At 41.9% G+C, this 19,456-nt stretch overlaps 1 protein-coding gene across 1 annotated transcript in view; it reads left to right on the plus strand.

Moving 5' to 3' along the window:
• LOC135489535 (uncharacterized) overlaps positions 1-19,456 on the plus strand; it is a 91,255-nt gene that overhangs the window by 20,055 nt on the left and 51,744 nt on the right. Inside the window, exon 2 of the mRNA XM_064774928.1 lies at positions 15,907-16,030. Within this exon, the coding sequence (XP_064630998.1) occupies positions 15,910-16,030 (121 nt within the window). The 5' untranslated portion in view covers positions 15,907-15,909. The remainder of the gene's footprint in view (positions 1-15,906; positions 16,031-19,456) is intronic.

Here is a 19,456-nt window from a genome sequence, read left to right on the forward strand (position 1 = left end):
ATTATGATAATGAAGAGATTGCCCCATATCTGGGAGACTGTTTTGAAACCATCGCTAATTTTGGAAGATCGGTGCCGGCTATTTGGTTTAAAAAACCCTATTTTTCCCCATCAAAACAGCACTTTTCATTATTCAAATGATAGCTTATTGTCTGAAGACTTATTTCATAGCAGAAAAGTACTAATAACTCTGATTTGATGCGAAAAATCTAACTTTTTTGATGACTTGATTTTCCCTTGGCCGTGGATCGAGTTTGTTTACAATATGCAGCGCCATCTTGGAAAAGCCGTGACGTCACCGCGGTATCCTCCTTGGGCCTGAACATGAAATCTAATAAGCGCAGTACTTAAATCAGATGTTTCTCTCGCCTTGAAAACATTCCTGGGTAAAATCCATTGAGATTAGCCGAGTTAATCCACTTTTTCCGTGCCTAAAATCTCTGCCGCTGAATTCTATAAATAGAAACTATTAACATCGCGGCAGTGTGATTCCCATTGTGCGCCCTCCCACTTCACACCATGTCAGGAACTTTTACGGAGAGAGAGGGCGTGCGGTAAGAAGAATGGCCAAAATGACGTCACGTTTTCCTGGCAATGCCTCTTGCCAGACCAGTCAAGCATTGGGAAAGCATCTTTAATTCAGACAACGTTAGAACTAGAAAGACGAATATGTTAATTTGCAAAATTAAAAGCAGATTTCACCACTAACCAGCCAAATCGGAATACGACGGCGCAAAATGTTCTCGCTTTCCTCCTGCTAAAAAACCTTGTTCCCGCACTCCTATTTTAATTTATCCCAAGGAATATGATATGATCTGTTTTCACTTTTTGGCTCACCGTAGGGGAGTCTATGCAATACTGCAGTGTCCGTCGTCCGTCGTCGTCGTTGTCCGTCGTATCCTATCCTAGTTCAAAAACAGTGGCACGTTTTTTAACCGCTAGGCCTATGAACTTAAAACTTTGTACACATGACCCCCTAGGTCAGATGACCCGTGACACTAAATTTCTGTCCGATCTGATTCTCTACTTGGCCACCAGGGGGCCAAATGTGGATATCTAAAAAGTGTGATATCTCGCTTATTAGTGACTTGTTTTCGATAAAACTCTTGTGGTAGGTACTCATAGCAAGGATACATCATATATCTTACGGGTTTTTAATTTGATCTTCTTTTCAAGGTCGCAGAGGTCAAATGGCGTGAATTGGCCGTTTGAGTGTAACTATGGCACGTTTCTCAACCACCAAAGCTATGAGCTTGAAACTTGGTACATATAACTCCCTATATCAGATAACCTCTGGTGCTGAATTTCAGCCTGATCTGATTCTTGACTTTGCCACCAGGGGGCCAAAACAGAAAAAGTAAGAAGTGCAATAGCCTGCTTATTAGCAAATTGTTTTTGATGAAATTTTTATGGCAGGGACCCCTAGCAAGGTTACCTCAGATGTTGCACGGTTTTTTCGGATTTGACGTACTTTTTAAGGTCGCAGAGGTCAAATGGCGTAAATTTGCCGTTTGAGTGTAACTATGGCACGTTTCTCAACCGCAACAGTTATGAACTTGAAACTTTGAACAAATGACCCCCTAGGTCAGTTGACCTTTTACACTGAATTTTGGTTCGGTCTGATTATTGACTTGGTTACCAGGGGGCCCAAACTCAAAACTCAAAAAGTGTGATTTCTCGCTTATTACTGATTCGTTTTTGATAAAAGTTTCATGGTAGGTACTCCTAGCAAGGATACATCACATATCTTACGGGTTTTTGATTTGACCCACCGTTCAAGTTCACAGAGGTCAAAGTTGAAAACTTTACCGTTCTTGGTACGTTTTGTCGTTGTTCAATGTAAAGAGTTTTAATTTTGTGTAATGATGCATCTAAGAAGCCACTATTTGTATGCCAAGTTTCAGCCAGATCGGAATTCAAATATGGCCGAAATTGCATGTTTTGTGGGTTTTTCCTCGTATTGTGGCAATCCAAAGGTCGTCAGTTCAAACCCCGGTCAAGGACAGCCGAAAATATTTTTATTTTTCATCTTTTCCTTTTTTAGCTCAGCTGACAAAGTCAGCGGAGCTAGTCAAATAGCTATTCGATTGGTGTCCGTCCTTCCATCATGCCATCTGTAGACAAAGTTGGGCATTTTGTAATCATACAACCGAGGCACTTCAAATCTAGTCTTGCTTATAAACACCGCAGAAAATGTTGCTTACGGAAAAAAATTTGGGCGATTCGACTCAAATTCAGCTCCCTAGGGGGCAAAATGCGTAAATGAAAAAACAATTTTTTGACGCTCTATTCCAGCAGATAAAAGCTTGAAATAAAGTTGAAAAGGTCTTCATGATACAGAAGTTTTGATATAAAATAGATTAGTTTCGATTTATATCACCAGTTGGCGGTAGTGAGCAAAACTGTTGTTTGACCCCGGATGACCCCGCTTTAAATTTCCCGCCGAGGTTACCTGGAGAACTATCGTCAAGAAAATGGCGGTGACATTTTTATTTCTACCGGAGTGATGATTTTGTAAGTGACGAATTTTCTTTTTTAAGCCTTTACGGAAACGTATTTTGGTACGAAACTTCACACGTTTATAGAAAAGATCAACGAGAATGTGTTCAAATGCCCTCATAACGATGAGTTCAACAGAATTTGGTCAAAACAACCTTCGAATGGAGTCAACTTTCTTTGCGAAATTGAAGCGACGACCTCATTATTTATCGTAATTTATGCAGATCTGAGTCCAGCTGATGGGTGATGTTCTGATTTGTGTTCAAACTATTGGAAACTTCGGAAATTAGTTCTATTAGTTCTACTATTCTGCAGGAGTATATTATAGCCATTGATGTTGACAGCTAAAAGCACGAAAACTTTGTTCAGGTTTCTCGTCCAATCACGTGACCTCTCCAACACTCGATAATGCACTCTTTTCGTCCACGTTTTAGGCCAATCTTCGGCCTGAACATGAAATCTAATAAGCGCAGTACTTAAAGGCCGTGGTTTCCCTCGATGTTTCTCTCGCCTTGAAAACATTCCTGGGTAAAATCCATTGAGATTAGCCGAGTTAATCCACTTTTTCCGTGCCTAAATCTCTGCCGCTGAATTCTATAAATAGAAATTATTAACATCGCGGCAGTGTGGTTCCCATTGTGCGCCCTCCCACTTCACACCATGTCAGGAACTTTTACGGAGAGAGAGGGCGTGCGGTAAGAAGAATGGCCAAAATGACGTCACATTTTCCTGGCAATGTCTCTTGCCAGACCAGTGAAAGCATCTTTACAGACAACGTTAGAACTAGAAAACGAATATGTTAATTTGCAAAATTAAAAGCAGATTTCACCACTAACCAGCCAAATCGGAATACGACGGCGCAAAATGTTCTCGCTTTCCTCCTGCTAAAAAACCCTGTTCCCGCACTCCTATTTTAATTTATGCCAAGGAATATGATATGATCTGTTTTCACTTTTTTGTAATTAAATGGTATTCATATAATGAGATCAATAGTAGTGTCCATGTCAGATCCCATCATGGAGGTATAAATAATTATTTATACCTCCATGATCACATCGTTCAACTAGTCTTCTCTCCCCAGGTGCCTCACACGGACCTTCACGTCCCCATACTCAAGACCAACTCTTACAATATCGCCCTCAAAACAACCCTGGAGTCATGAATTCACAGGTGCTCCTGTGAAATCTCAGTTCTAGTTTATTTATCAAACTTTATCGAGGGTTATCGAATCGAATGGATGTGTCGATCGTCGGGGCGGATTGATATGTGGTTAGGTTGTGCGTCCAAGGCGATTAGGTCATTCAGTTAGTTTGAGAAAGATCATGATCATGAAGATGCGTGTTGTGTTATCATAACTGGAAAATAAGTTGAAGTTATTATTAGTAGTACTACGATTCTTACATGAGTAAAAAGTAGACGTTTTAAGCAACACAATAATGTTACTCCCATAAAAAAACTGTCAATTCTCCTTACCACTCACAGAAAGCAAGCCATTGCTGTTAAGTTATGCAGGGGCTTAATCAATTACTTGCACTCCATGTGGGGTGAATAACATTACCTTTGAACGGCTGGCTGTAGGAGGATGATTGGAACAGCCGGTATACCTGCTGACCTGCTGAACCGAGGTTAATGTTATTTTCAATCCACGATTGCAGGTCACCTGATTTTCGAGATTTCGCGGGAAATGAAATTGTAAAGAAACGCATGTGTGCAGTTCAAATGTAAACAAAAATGTATTTTTGGCACCTTCGGTTGCTGGACTTGGGTTTTCCCGCAGTTAGGAGCTGGATCAAATTGGTGGTCTATTGTGCTGTTTTAGTCAGAGGTAGCCCTTGATTATGAAGGGATTTTCAAATTAAGGTGACCATAGTCTTTTATATGCTCAGCTCACCACAGCTTTCAATACTTGATGTATCTGAAGAGGCGCGCGGAACCTGACATGGCCTTACCAAGGAGCTGCTAACTTTCCCTTTTTGGCTGAGACATTGCTTCATGTAGGACTAGGAGGAGCACGCATTTTAATTTGTCTCTTCGATATTGCTCCTTTATTGCATTAGATTTTCATCGCAATTCGATCTATTCAAGATATAGCCAATTTGAACCTGTCTGCGCCAAGGATAGATTGGTTCCAGATCGACTCACTATGACTAGGAATACGCAGTAGAGCGCAATGTCATGAAAAACGACCCTTTGTATTGTAAATTCCAATCACCTGCAGGACAGGTCAATTTCTCTCAATAAAATTAATTTTGTTGACTCCTGTAATCTCTACCTTATCAAAAAAAAAGAAAGTGGTGCTAGTCCCAAACTGGTAATTTCTATTTATTTTGACCTCTGTTAAATCATGATACTGTACCTCTCAATTACAGACAGCATTTTGTATCCTTGTGCTGTACAACCCAGCCTGGACATACCACAGTTGTCCATGGAGAAGTCTCATCCTCTCTGACACTTTTTTTCTGTAAAGCTACTGATACAACATGCTGAACTAGGGATATCTTCCGTTGCCTCCTGTAATATTTACATACCATGGCTGATTAGTTCAATCATTTTTCATCCACCTGGCAGCTCTGCATTGGAAATTTTAGTGGTATAACGTGTTCTCTTGACCTTCAAACAGTAGTATAAAGCCGATATTTACTGCTTTATACCCTCAGTCCTGTGTTATTAGGTCATCCAGCTGAGCGCCAGGCCCTTGGGCCTCTTGTTCTTTTCTGAGTTCTATCTTACATTTTCTTCATTTTTTGATTTATTTGGTGCCATAGATTTAATTAGGCGGCCATCTTGGAAATCGTTTTTTGCCGATTGCTGTAGTGTAACGAGTGATGGAATTGTTATGGTCGGGTGGTTGTGTCTACATCACATATCACCCTGGTTTGTTATTTGACCTACCTGTCAGGGTCACTGAGGTCAAAGTTAAAAATATATTCACCATTGTCATGGAGTGGCACATTTCTTCACTATCATTTTCACCTAGACTCTACAAGCTTGGAACCACAAGTCTCGGATTCACCACTTGGCCAGGGCCGGCTCTGAACTGGTCACAGATGCATGTATAAATTATGAGAGGCCTACATACTGTAGCACTTTCTGTAACTGTCTACTAAAAATACTTACGGTGAGCACAATGGCCCCTGGCCGTTTCATTTGTAATTAAATGGTATTCAGTCATATAATGAGATCAATAGTAGTGTCCGTGTCAGATCCCATCGTTCAACTAGTCTTCTCTCCCCAGGTACCTCACACGGACCTTCACGTCCCCATACTCAAGACCAACTCTTACAATATCGCCCTCAAAACAACCCTGGAGTCATGAATTCACAGGTGCTCCTGTGAAATCTCAGTTCCAGTTTATTTATCAAACTTTATCGAGGGTTACCCGGTTATCGAATCGAATGGATGTGTCGATCGTCGGGGCGGATTGATATGTGGTTAGGTTGTGCGTCCAAGGCGATTACTAATAGGTCATTCAGTTAGTTTGAGAAAGATCATGATCATGAAGATGCGTGTTGTGTTATCATAACTGGAAAATAAGTTGAAGTTATTATTAGTACTACGATTCTTACATGAGTAAAAAGTAGACGTTTTAAGCAACACAATAATGTTACTCCCATTTTTTTCTGTAAAGCTATACTGAACTAGGGATATCTTCCGTTGCCTCCTGTAATATTTACATACCATGGCTGATTAGTTCAATCATATTTCATCCAGCTGGCAGCTCTGCATTGGAAATTTTAGTGGTATAACGTGTTCTCTTGACCTTCAAACAGTAGTATAAAGCCGATATTTACAACTTTATACCCTCAGTCCTATGTTATTAGGTCATCCAGCTGAGCGCCAGGCCCTTGGGCCTCTTGTTATGCTTGAACGCACCTCATCAATGCTCCTTCTAAACAGGCCCTTTCGTTGTGGTGTGCTTAAATAAGAAATTTCCATAAATCTTCCCCTTTCGCGGACTGAGATTATAACTCGAGACCTCAGTGCTGACCGGATACCACTTCCTTTTCCCGTTTACTTCAAGTCTTGCTTCTCTACAGTAGGCCTTATTAATGAATGATCCTAACATTATAGGTGAGTGGCGCTGGTGACGGCTGGCCTTCTCCTGAGCTCCAGATAATCTTGGATTTTTTCAAGTTTTTTACTGCCTGTTTCTCTAAACGAAGGGACTATTCAGTTTATGAATGTGTCAGGATCGTGCAGAGACATTTCTTATGTGATTCATATCCGTGGTTTGGAAGTTACAGATGACCTTTTTGTTTCAACATTTCAAGGAGGTTCCCTTAGGGTTCCTGACTCTGTACATTGCACAGTGTTTGTACATGAATTCAGCCATGGAGAAAATCACATATATTATGCCAATCATGAGCTAATCTCTCTGAACAGGACTGACAAAACTCGAAATGTGACGTATCAGACTTTTGTCAAATCGCTTGATCATGGCATTAGTAGGATCATTTTTCCCCAATTTCATAAGCGTAGACCAAGAGGATGTAAGGCTGGTCGAAAAAGACGCATTCTGTCGGATCACCAACATGGTGGATTAACCCTGGGAGTTCTTAATGCTCAGTCAGTAAGAGAAAAAGGGGACATCATTAAACACAGGCCGGGGATTAACTTGAATAACCTTATTCAAGTACCTTTGCAAACATCCGTGTCTCAGGATTATCCTTCTCACTGCTTTAGATTTTCAACTGTAAACGCTCGTTCAACCAGGAATAAAGTTGCTGATATCATTGATCATGTGGTTAATGAGAGGATCGATATGTGTGCCATCACAGAGACCTGGCTTAAGAACAATGATTCAGTGACTGTCCGAGCCCTCTCTCCTGACGGGTACTGTTTCCTGAATGTGCCACGGCCCGGTGAACGCCAAGGGGGAGGAACTGGTCTAATGTTTCGCTCTTCTATAAACACCAAGCTCGTGGAAAGGGGCTCCAAGGACTCATTTGAATTTTCGGAATGGTCGATTGCGATGCCATCGACAACTCGAAAGATGATAAACATTGTTGTCTATCGCCCACCCTCATCCGTGCCCTCTAGTGTATTCTTCTGTGAGTTTGCTGAATATCTAGAAGCAATAGTGACATGCCCCGAGTGTTTGGTGATCTCTGATGACTTCAATATCCATGTCAATGATCCGCATGACAACGAGGCAAGACGCTTTCTTGAAGTGTTGGACACTTTTGGCCTTAAGCAGCATGTGTCAGGGCCGACGCACGTTTCCGGGAACACACTTGACTTGATTCTGACAAGGGAAAGTGATGATCTGGTTATCGGCGATGTTGCCCACTCACACTATCTCTCGGATCATATGTTTGTGGATTGTCATCTATCTCTTTCACGCCCTGAGGTGACCAAGAACACTGTATCCTTTCGTATGCTACGGCAAATTGACATCCAGTCATTTCAGAAGGACATTGACACTTCTGTGCTGTCTAACCCTACGTCTGCTGATATTGATGAGTTGGTCACTTGTTACAATGAAACACTCTCCAATCTTCTAGATAAACATGCACCTATTATCACCAAGGTGACCACAGTTAAGCCAGTGATCCCTTAGTATAATAACGAGTTAGAACTGAAGGCTAAGAGGAGAAAGCTGGAAAGAAACCGTCACTCACCTTCTGCGGCACAAGCTTACCGCAAAGTGCGTAATCTCTACTCCGTCCAACTGAATCTCCCCCGGCGTGCTTACTACTCAAATGAAATCGCACAGTGTCAAGGGGATTCGAGGAAGTTATTTCGGGTTGTTAACTCGTTATGTAGTGAAAAACAGCCGGTCACATTGCCGGATCATGCTGATCCTGCTGTACTCGCGAATGACTTCGGTGATTTTTTTTGGTCCGTAAAGTTGACATTATTAAAAGCAAAATCAGGGCAGTCACAGTTAACTGTCCCATTGTCTCTGCTTCTACAGCAGAGAAGTCAATTAATGCTTTTAGTACAGTGTCCGACGAGCTAATTCGAAAACTGACCATGAAGTCCTCAAGCGCGAGTTGTTCGCTCGATCCGATCCCAACCTGGATGCTAAAGCTATGTGTTGACTCTCTGTTACCAGTCATCGCTCGCATCGTGAATCTCTCGCTACAGGATGCTCGAGTTCCTACTGAATGGAAGTGTGCCCTGGTATCGCCTTTGTTAAAGAAAGCAGGACTTGATCGGACCTTTTCCAACTTTAGGCCGGTTAGCAACTTAGCATTTGTGTCTAAGCTTGTTGAGAGGGTAGTAGTTGACCAGCTAATGGTCCACAGTGATAATTCTGCCCCACTACCAGCAGTCCAGTCCGCATACCGCAAGAACCACTCGACAGAGACTGCTCTTCTGAAGGTTCAAAGTGACATTCTTATGAAAATGGACAATCAGGAAGTCTGCTTGCTAGTCTTGCTACGCGTTTGATACGGTTGATGTAGACATATAGCTTCAAACCATGGAGACAGATTTTGGCGTCACTGGCCTTTGCCTTCAGTGGCTGAAGTCTTATCTCTCTAATAGAGAGCAGTGTGTCGTCATCAATGGTAGCAAATCTAAGCATTTTTCACTCCATTGTGGTGTTCACAGGGCAGTTGCCTTGGACCCATCCTCTTTTTGTTCTATGTCAAGGCTTTATCACATCATTTCACGTCACTTGCCAGATGCACATGGCTATTCAGACGACAATCAGCTCTATATGTCTTTCTGTCCTTTGGCATCTACTAACCAGCAGAGAGCTGTGTGCGAAACGGAAGCATGTGTAGCTGATGTCCGTGCGTGGATGATCGAGAACGAGCTCCTCATCAATGATCTTAAGACAGAGTTCATTTTTATCGGTTCTAGACAAATGCTCCAGAAGGTAGATATGGGTTCAATCAGAGTGGGGGAGGCCTCAATTTCACCTGTCGAATCGGTACGAAACCTTGGTGTTTACTTTGACAAAAACATGTCTATGGAAACCCATGTTAGTAGGGTCTGCTCCAAGGCTTTCCTGGGTCTTTATAAGATCCGCCAAATTCGACGGTTCCTCAGTCCTGAGTCAACCACCACTCTTGTTCATGCCTTTGTCACTTCTCACATTGATTATTGTAATTCCCTTCTATATGGCATTTCTACACATCAACTCTCCAGACTGCAGCGTGCACTTAATGCTGCAGCTCGCGTTGTGTGTCTGGTGCCACGGTTTGATCGTATCACACCGGTTCTCATGCGACTCCATTGGCTTCCTGTTAAATACAGGATTGTTTTCAAAGTGCTTTTATTTACATATAAGGCAATACATGGAGTCGCACCTGTGTACCTGTGTGATATGGTCAGACTGAGGCACCATTCCACCTACCATCTCCGCTCTGTTATTGCTCCAACTTTGGTGGTCCCTCGCACTAAGTGCAAAACCTTTGGTGACCGTTCTTTTTACAAGTCATCACCGGTTCTATGGAACCAGCTACCTTCCAACATCAAGCTTGCTGGTTCCATAGACATTTTCAAAACTCTCCTGAAACAACACCTTTTCAGGGAGTGTTTTGCTTTGTAAAGCGCCTGAGAATTTAAGTTTTTCTTTTAATTCAGGCGCTATAGAAATTCTTATATTCATACTCCTACGAGGGAGGCTTGATAGTCCTTGGTCACACATAGGGCCCGCTACATAAAGAACCCCGTATTAAAATTAGATACCTAGGATACCCCCCCCCCCCCCCCCCGATAAAAGGCTTGCTCTGTGGCAATGTCATTGTCATGTTTGAAACACGCAGGTTGGTGATGGGTAACATTAATTCCACACTTGACCTTAATAAGTTTCATGTGCCTCGGCAACGTGAGACAAGTAGGCGGATATAAAGAAAGTCCCACATCCAAATTGCCATATCGTTCGAGATGAATCAAGAACCAAGAATCCTAGTCGCCAAGCTCAACGAGGCATGGAGAAAATTTCTCAAGGCGTATGACCAGATTACCCTTTTGAGAAGACACCTGCTCCACCTCCGCACCAAGTTAGCGCGTGTCAACGAAAGTGGTCGCAACCATAGCTTGAGATATGTAATCAAGCTGAGGTTAGTCACAGCGGAGGGAGTACATGCGATGTACGACCACTACGCCCATTTACGAGCCAGGGAGATAGAAACCATCCAAGAACAGATCAATGACCTTGAGTACTCATCGACCTCTTCAGACTCCTCCACTTCAGAATCGGAGTCGTCCACGCATTCAGAAACGGAACCATAAGATAATTAGCTGCTGACATCGAAAGGGCCCTTCTAAGGGCCACAAAATTTTCAAAAGAGACATATCGTTACCTACAATATAGCTTTACCCAAGCCTATACATGTAGGCCTACATGTAAGCCTAGAGCAATACCTTTAGTAGATAGGCCTAAGCCTTCTTTGTCCAGAGGATCGACGCTGATATACTGTAGGCCTATAGGCCCAAAAACTGGCAAATGTTTTGGCAAACCAGGTCCTTTATATCATTCATTCCCAACCTGCCGACTCCCGCGACATTCCTGAAACATGCCTTTTTTCAAATATCAGAACTTCGCTCAAGCCCCCCCCCCGAAAGGCCCATTCTTAAGGGTCAAAGTTGCTCATTCCCATTTTCGACCCCTTCTCAAGGGCCACAGGGGTTCGCCATGTAAGAGGGACACATATTTTCTAAAAGTACATTATTGGTTGATTTTTGACACAATATCGGTTAGAAAAAGTGTTTTACATTATGCGTTGACTTTTAGCATTATTGGTTGACTTTTACATTATGCGTCAATTTTTGTTACAATATCAGTTAAGACGTAATCTTTTTACATTAATCGCACTTTTTTACATTAATAGTTGTTACAAGTCACACGTCGGTGATGCCACGTGATTAGAAATAACATGTATATCGCCAGTACAGGAAGGTACAGCGTAAAGCGGGCCGCACACTTGTTTCAAGTTCGTGAAACGCCAAGAAACATTTGTTTCAACGTGAACAAGTGTGCGACACATCATTGCGTTTAGGAAACGCGATGAGACATTTGTTTCAACGCGTTTCAAGAGACCGCACACTTCAAATGTTTCATGTTGTTTCACGAAGTGTGCAACAAGGCCTGTTTCCACCTGGGCGGCAGCGGTAGCGTATCACGCGGTTCTCTTTGTTATTTCACGCGGCGTCGCATGCATGAATGCGAAGCTAATCATTTCACACGTCCTTGTGTGGCCGATATTTCCGGCCAGTGGCCTAATTATTTGGCATACAGGCACCTGCAAGCACATAGAATTAAGGAATAATGTTATACTTATAGTAGAGTGATAAACTCAAGGAATGGCACTGGGCCACACCAAACATTCACTTAAATAGGTATAAGTATATATTATGTAATGATTGAAGGTATTAAAGAGCATTAAAACTATTGTATTGAAAAAGGCAAGACCAGCTTGTGCTGCCATCTGGAATGGGCAGCACAACTATTAAATACATTAACCCATTCTCCCACACTTGGGGGCAGGCCTTTTTTAAACATATGATATTTTATTAATCTATACAGATTAAAGGGAGGCAAGAAAAAAGCAAAATGCTTAACACCCATGCCCCCCCCCCCCCTCCATACAATACAGACTACATAAATTGTATATAGAAAGAGAAAAAAGAAATGAAATGATAACCGAATAAGGATACGAATTAGGCTGCACAGAGACAATCAGCGAGTAAATCTTCGAGTTGATTTGATCTTGATGTAATTTTGAACAACAGTAAATATGGCTTTATTTTCTTCAAATGAGTAAATATCGCTCGGCAAGCCTTCAGAGACCAGGGCCACATTTGGTAAATCTCTTCGGTTAGCATAGCTTTATCATTCTCTTTCAGTTAAGCGGCCTTTCCTTCAGAGCTTGAGCGTATGCGTAGCGAGCGTTTCTCTTTTTTTATTTCTTACTTACTTTCCTTTAATGGAACTTTAGCCTTTCTAGGCTTTGCCATCCCGTTATAGTGCACTTGCGCAACATAAATGTTAAAGCATGTGGGTGGACGTAACTTCATACTACGTATTACAAGTTGTGAAAAGTCACTAAAATCGTTTAGTTGTCGTTATCGTTAACTCTTCCATGTCTGATGATGTCACATATCTAAACCATCTTATCGTTGTATGCCCATTGCTCTATACTTAGTTGCCCCTGTAGTTGTACAGGAGCTCGCGATTTTGCGATGATTTATCCAGGGGTGTCGTATTTTGTAGAGCAGCTACCTCACTGCGATACGGAAGGCAACGAGACTACCGACTCTACCGACTCTGGTAGTTTAACTACCAGAGTCGGTAGTCTCGTTGCCTTCCGTATACCGTATGCTCTGATGGCTGTATTGCATCGATTTTTAAAGGCTGCCAGTTGCGGACAATGAGTTGACACACCAAGGTGTATGCCATGCGTAAGGAAGGGAGGGGGGGGGGGGTCTAAAATTTTGTGTATACTTGAACGCTCCCCAAGGATAGCATAGCTTCAGTATCTCGGTATATAGCAAATGCATGCAGTGTTGACTTGAACGTTTCATCCCAAACACCTTATCCTTACTTCACTACAGACCAGTGTTTTTTTAAACCGAGCGTAGTACCATACTTGTAACGATCGCGAATACCCTCTCGGTGACCTCTACGCGCCTACTGCTACATGCGCTCGCTTATGGTAGGCATTGGACTGGACTCAAAAATACCTTGAAGCTTTTGTAGTGACTTTTTTTCACTATTGTCTTGACCCCCTCCCCCCTCCGTCAGAAGTGAAAAATCCGCATGTTTTGGCTTCACTCCTGGTTGGTGTCACACAAGCCCTTTTGAGAAGATGTGGGGAAAGGGACAAAATATATGATCATCTCATACTGAAGAGGATAGAGGTTTAAAGGCTCTTTTTACAGATGCCTGCTCAAATAGAAGGGTTTCTATGTTTTAGCCCTCGGAGAAGATAGGGACTAGAGGATCTTGGTGATTAAAACTGAATTTTATTAACTGAATTTAAAAAGAAATGTTACAACATGACAAGAGCTGTCTCGCGAGATTTCCATTATTCTAGTCTCTTTTCTAAGAGTCATGATTATATACTGTAGCGACTCGTCGGTTCATTATGTATTCCTTGGTCAGAGGGACAGCCCCTTTACCACGTGACTTTAGTAATCGTACTCACATGGCACTATAGAAGCCCTCCCAAAATGAATATTCATTCATTGATTCACGCTAACGCGGTATCGGTCTATTTCAGGCTTAGGCCTATGCTTTTCAAGGTGTCCCGAAATCAATGGGCCGCGAAGTTTATGGGCTTATAGCTCGACCTTTCGAAGTATACTACAGGTGGTACCGGGGGCGCTGGCAAAGCAAGGTTGGGTGTGCGCGTGGGTGAAGTAGGGGGGGGGGGGGGGGTCATGGTCCGGGGGTTGTGTGTGCGCGTGGATGAGGTGTGTGTGGGGGGGGGGGGCGATGGTCCTGGGGCAGGCAAAGCAACATAGGCCTACAGGGACACACTTAGCTAACATTGCGAAACGTTCAGAAAGGTATGGTCAAAGGGCCTAGTAAGGGACTCCGATTCCATTTCAATCACTGCAAACACGGAATCGTCGCGCAAAATGAATATTAATTTGTGGTTCGGCTTACTGCATCACGTGATTATGACTAATCGAATCGGGTGTTGAAAAGGCGGTCCCTCTGGCCTTTGAGTTTATAATAAACTGACGCTTTAACTGAGTCGCTACAGTATATTAGTCCAGTGAGGCCCACTGGGTAGGAAACTGAAACTGTGATGGTATACGCCTGAACAATCTGCGTATGTATGAGATTGACGTGCAGAAACCTTTTTCACGCACAGTGGGGAGGAAATGGGGAGGGACTATGAATATTGCCCAGTGACCGTTTCAGATGAGATGTGATAGATGTTGGTGGTTCTGTTCCAACCTGGAAGGAATAGTTCCACCAGACCCCCACAGCAAATTGCCCTGTGAGTTTTTTTGTCGTTATTTCCCTATTTTGAAGAAAGGTGTATTGTATCTTTTTAAAAATCCATGAAGCCAATTGTTTATAAAAAAAGTGAAAAGTCGACCCTGAAGTTGGCGAACCCCTTCCCCTTAGTGAAAAAATTTCACTACAAAAGCTTCAAAGTATTTTTGAGACGGTCCCTAATAATGTGTGAAAGAGGACATTTAAGGGAAGGGGTAGGACAGGATTGGGTAAATCCCCTCACCATTTATAGGACTCATAGCGGCGACTGGGACCACAGTAAAAATCGCCATTGGCCTATTGGGCCTACTGAAAGCATAAAGGTGTGTATACTCTTTTGTGTGGCCGGTCGCGTCGGGTGACGACATTTTTAAATATACTGACAGAAAAAAAGATCCTCCTGGACCAAAAGAAATATATCATCTGATCATCAACACGTCGACTCACTGCCTGGGAATAACCACGTTTCCCATTCTCAGCAGCTCAAAAAAATGTTAATGTGTTTTAAATTGTTTCAACCCGCACAATTTCTGCTCTTACAAGTCCACGGAGGGCGGGAAAATATTTCCCAACGTAAGATAAAGCTTCTTATGCAAATTTTTGGCGCTGTTTTTGTACAAGGCCATCATAAAAGAAGCCTTGCCGCCCGTCGGCAGCATAAGGATAGAAGTTGTCGAGCTTTTCACACCGTTGTATTTAATGCAATGTCCACACAACTTTGATTCATATCACGGGTAAGTTTCTACTTGTCTATTTTCATTTGGGTAGCCTACTTTACTGTCAAGTTAGGCCTACCCTAGTCAAGGACTATTAACAAAAGTTTTGTTTCCGACCCGTATGTACCAATTTGTGGATCAGCGCCCAGGCATATAATGGAATCGACTATTAGGATAATTTAAGGCCTTTTCCTGTCGCGGGTAAATTACGAATAATGCATTGGGAATTCATATATCTCGAAAACTACTTGGCCAATTTTATCCATGTAGATAAGGACTCATTCTGGAGAGATTTCATATGTAAAAAAAGGAATTATACTTATAATATACTTTTTCTGAGAAAATTTTATGCGTTTTATGCCTGGGCGCACAGCAACAATACCCATCCCAAGATTAGTAGTATGCCTTTTCGTTGTGGTGTGACAATGCACAAAATAGTACATTAATTTCGTAAAAACTCGATCTCAGTAACACCCGCCGATTTTTAACAAATACTCCAGAATCAATACACAATCTACGTTGATGAAAGGTTGGGTGAAAATTGGCTGAGTAGTTTTCGAGATAAGATCCATAATACAGGGCAAGCCTACAATATCCAAAATTGTTGAGGCCTATAAGCAGCCAAGCAGACAACAGGAACCCCCGTTCCTAAAAAATATCCGAAAAGAAAATCGAATCAACTCGTCTTTATTTCTTTGTAATGTAAAATGTGAACACTAATTGAGAGAGCCCTCCGACTCCGTTATCACTGAGAGTTCACCATATGTCTGTATCATCATTGCAGAAAATGAGGAGATCCAGCCGGAGGGCGCAAAGTTCATCTTTCGATGTTCCATCTTATCAAGATTTTTTGGAGAAAGGAACTGATTCAGCAGGATTCAAAAGGCGATATATTGGCGAGTATATCGGTAAGTCCCATTTTCTACTGTTTTTGTGTAACCTTCGCCCAATATAATGTAGCAATCGTCCAAAGCCTGGCTGCACTATCACTTTTTCGTAATTTTTGATCTGTTTGCACTGTTGACCAGCAGTCCTGCCTTCAAACAAACCTAGTTCTTCTACCCCGTTGTGCAATAAAGGCCCAAACCCACTGACGTGAATTACTGCGCAACAACGGCCCAATTCCACAGACCAATACGACGCTGTATGAATAACGAATAGTGCAGATCGCATTTGTCGAAGTGAAAATCCGTCAGTCTAAAGGCCTGTTTCCACAAGGGCGTTTTGACGCCGCGTTTTACGCCCAGCCTTTGTTATTTTATACGCCATTGCTTCCAGACAAAGGGCTGAGCGTACAACGCGGCGTAAAACGCTATAATGGAAACGCAGTTTTAAGTGGACTATCCTTCAGAGCTTGAGCGTGAGCCTAGCGCGCGTTTCTCTTTGAGTTGACGCGCCAAGCTAACAGTTCTCTGCTCTGATGGAAACAATCTAATAAGCTTCGTTTCCACTATGACGTTTTTACCCCGCGTTTTATGCCCAGCCTTTGTTATTTTACACACCATTGCTTCCAGACAAAGGGCTGAGCGTACAACGCTGCGTAAAATGCCTTAGTGGAATCAGGCTTTTCGGCAATGTGAACAACCAGAATAAAAAAATTCAAGTTTTTGTACGGCATTTCAACCATTTGACCATTCGACTTCTGCCCAAAAAAGACTATCACCTTTGCGGCGGTAGGCTCTCCTGTGAATGTAAACAGTCTGCCTTATGTTGCCGTGTAAGGCGGGTAACCAGGTTACTTTATATTTTAACGTCGGATCATTTCCTCCAAAATCATATTTTTTCGAGTGCGGTTCTCTCTGCAATGCCAGTGAACACTACAAACCGATCAAATAAGACTTAGTCGCTCCGACAGGCCGCTAGAAAAAAGGTTTTCAGTGCAGAAAACCGTGCTCCAAATTTTGTTGGAGGGAATGTCTCACGCGTCGAAATATTAGGTGTATTTACCAGTGACAAAAATGCTTTTACAGTATACTCCATGTAATGCACGCTGGGTGGACCAATGCATCTCTCTTTTTATATACATTGACAATTAATGAGAAAGAAGTCGCTCAAATGCAATGATGTTTAAAAGGTTTTAACGGCTTTGAATGTGCGTCATCTAGGGGTTTCAAATTGATAGCTGTTACAAACTCTTCAATATGAATTTCAACCCAAATTATTATGCCTACCGGTACCTGAAGAATTCTCAAAACAACTTTAATTTTCATGCAAGTTAGGTGGACAATTATGGCATTTTGGTAGTTATGCTTACAGCGATCGTTCAGTAACTTTTATAATGTTAGATGTGCCCATAAAATAGGTCTGAAAACACAGAAAGTAGTTTGCGGTTATCTTGGAAGACGGCGACAATAGCTTAATCCATTTCTCGACGGAAATCCACTTTTGCTCAATGGCCATTCTGATAAAGGGAATACAATTACCGCTCAGCGGATTTCCGCTAATCAAATACATGTGCGCTCTTAATGGTAGTCTACTTAAGGCATGTCTCTACCATATATGATATTTGTCATTTAAGGGTTTAGAATACTGACATGTATGGTGGTAAAACAATGGTCACATTTTGTGCACGCGTACTGAGTTTTGAAGAATTATTTGTCCAAAAATACCTCATGTAGGCCTAATGTTTAAAAGAATGCTTTAGCAACATCAAGCTGCCCTGATATTTAAGAGAATTGAAAGCAGAAATAGAAATATTCTAACTTTTTTTCAATGAGGCTTGGAGTCCTCAGACAATAAAATTAGGGACCGTGAACATTCTTTCATTTGAACAGGTCAGGTGAATATGAGTCACCAACTTGTTCGTGTTTCCGTTTACTGCAAGTGACTTTTCAACTCTGTATTATTTCTTATCGAACCTGTTGTCGCAACACACGCGACCCACATATTGCGCCAACATATCAATATCGTCAGTCATAATGGATCAATGTGCGCTCACTATTGCCCCTTCTAAAGATTGTTCCAGGTATTTTTGAACAGATAATCCTATGAAATTGAGTTTGCGTGCACAAAGATGGTCCTCTTCTTGAAGCTGAATATGCTCATTTCTGGGACTGAATACTACCTAGTCCTAAACCTTTAAGCACTCTTCTAAACAACAATGTAGGCCTATTATGTACTGTCAGATCTAAATCCACAAAATGTGAAGTTTTTATTGTACCTTTGCCGTTTTATATCAGGTCATTCCAGATGCATTGTACTCGGTATCCAAAACCCTCAATTGGTTCTTTTTTTGGAAAAAGTGTTGAAATTTGTGAGATCAAAGTAAAAAAATGTAAAGAGTGAATTTTTTTCACTCGTTGTTTGTTTCATTGCTCATTATGAATGTGTTTAGTGTAGGCCTACTTATAATTAGTTGCAGTTCCCTTTATTGTGTGTTAAAAACTTATGTAGAAAACTTTTTTCATCTTATCTTATCTCATCTACATTGTGGGCCAGAAAAAAACCTTCCTATACCCCTCCCCTGGAGACCGGACTGTCAAACAATTGATCAGAGGATTGATGTGATCATATTTGTATATTACATGTTGCTGTCAAGTGAGATGACGAGTTGTTACATCATTCAATACTGAATGACAAAATGATGGGCTCGCCCCGTGTAAATTTAGGTTCAAATCTCTATTCTATCATCCATTTGTTGGACAATATCTATCACAATAGGATGATTGAGTTGCCTTCTTATTCAGTAGCTGTTTGATCAAAAGATAGTTTTTTTTCTGGGTCACCCTGTAGAGCGTTTGTGCTCGGCGGACGCATTTAGTGTTCGACGGAAATCCACTGGATATCTTTAATTGTAAGGACTTGTTTCCAGTAGAGCGTATTCCGCAGGCGGATAAAAGTTGCGTTCTGCTCGACGGGTTCTGATAAAGGGATTGTCATTACCATTCTGCGGATTTACGCCGAGCAAAACGCGTTCGTCGAACTACGCTCTATTGGAAACAAGGCGTTAGTAATCCATTTTCAATTTTTTTTCTTTCAATGCAATCGGGTGATGTGATCGTTCATTACCGGCATAGGGTACTCCTGGGCGCTACGGCAGGTGAAGTTTAGAACGTTTTTCTTATAAACCTAATCTACAGTGTGTCCCAGAATTGATTAATACATCAAACAGTTTAATCTGGACCTTTTAAAGGGATGTGGGGATGACCTAAACTACTTGGCTTTTTTAGCATATCGACCTTTTCTCCTGATAGTCTATTTCTTTTTTAAATTTGCCATTTCGTAGATGCCGGTGTAACGTTTTTGAGTGTTTCCCCTCATTGTTTGGGAACGCTCAAAAATAGATTGACAAGTTTTTCTGTGTATCCCCCCTATTGAAAAGTCGTGGTCTCTCT

The sequence above is a fragment of the Lineus longissimus genome, chromosome 6 (assembly GCF_910592395.1).
Source record: "Lineus longissimus chromosome 6, tnLinLong1.2, whole genome shotgun sequence".
Classification (NCBI taxonomy): domain Eukaryota; kingdom Metazoa; phylum Nemertea; class Pilidiophora; order Heteronemertea; family Lineidae; genus Lineus; species Lineus longissimus.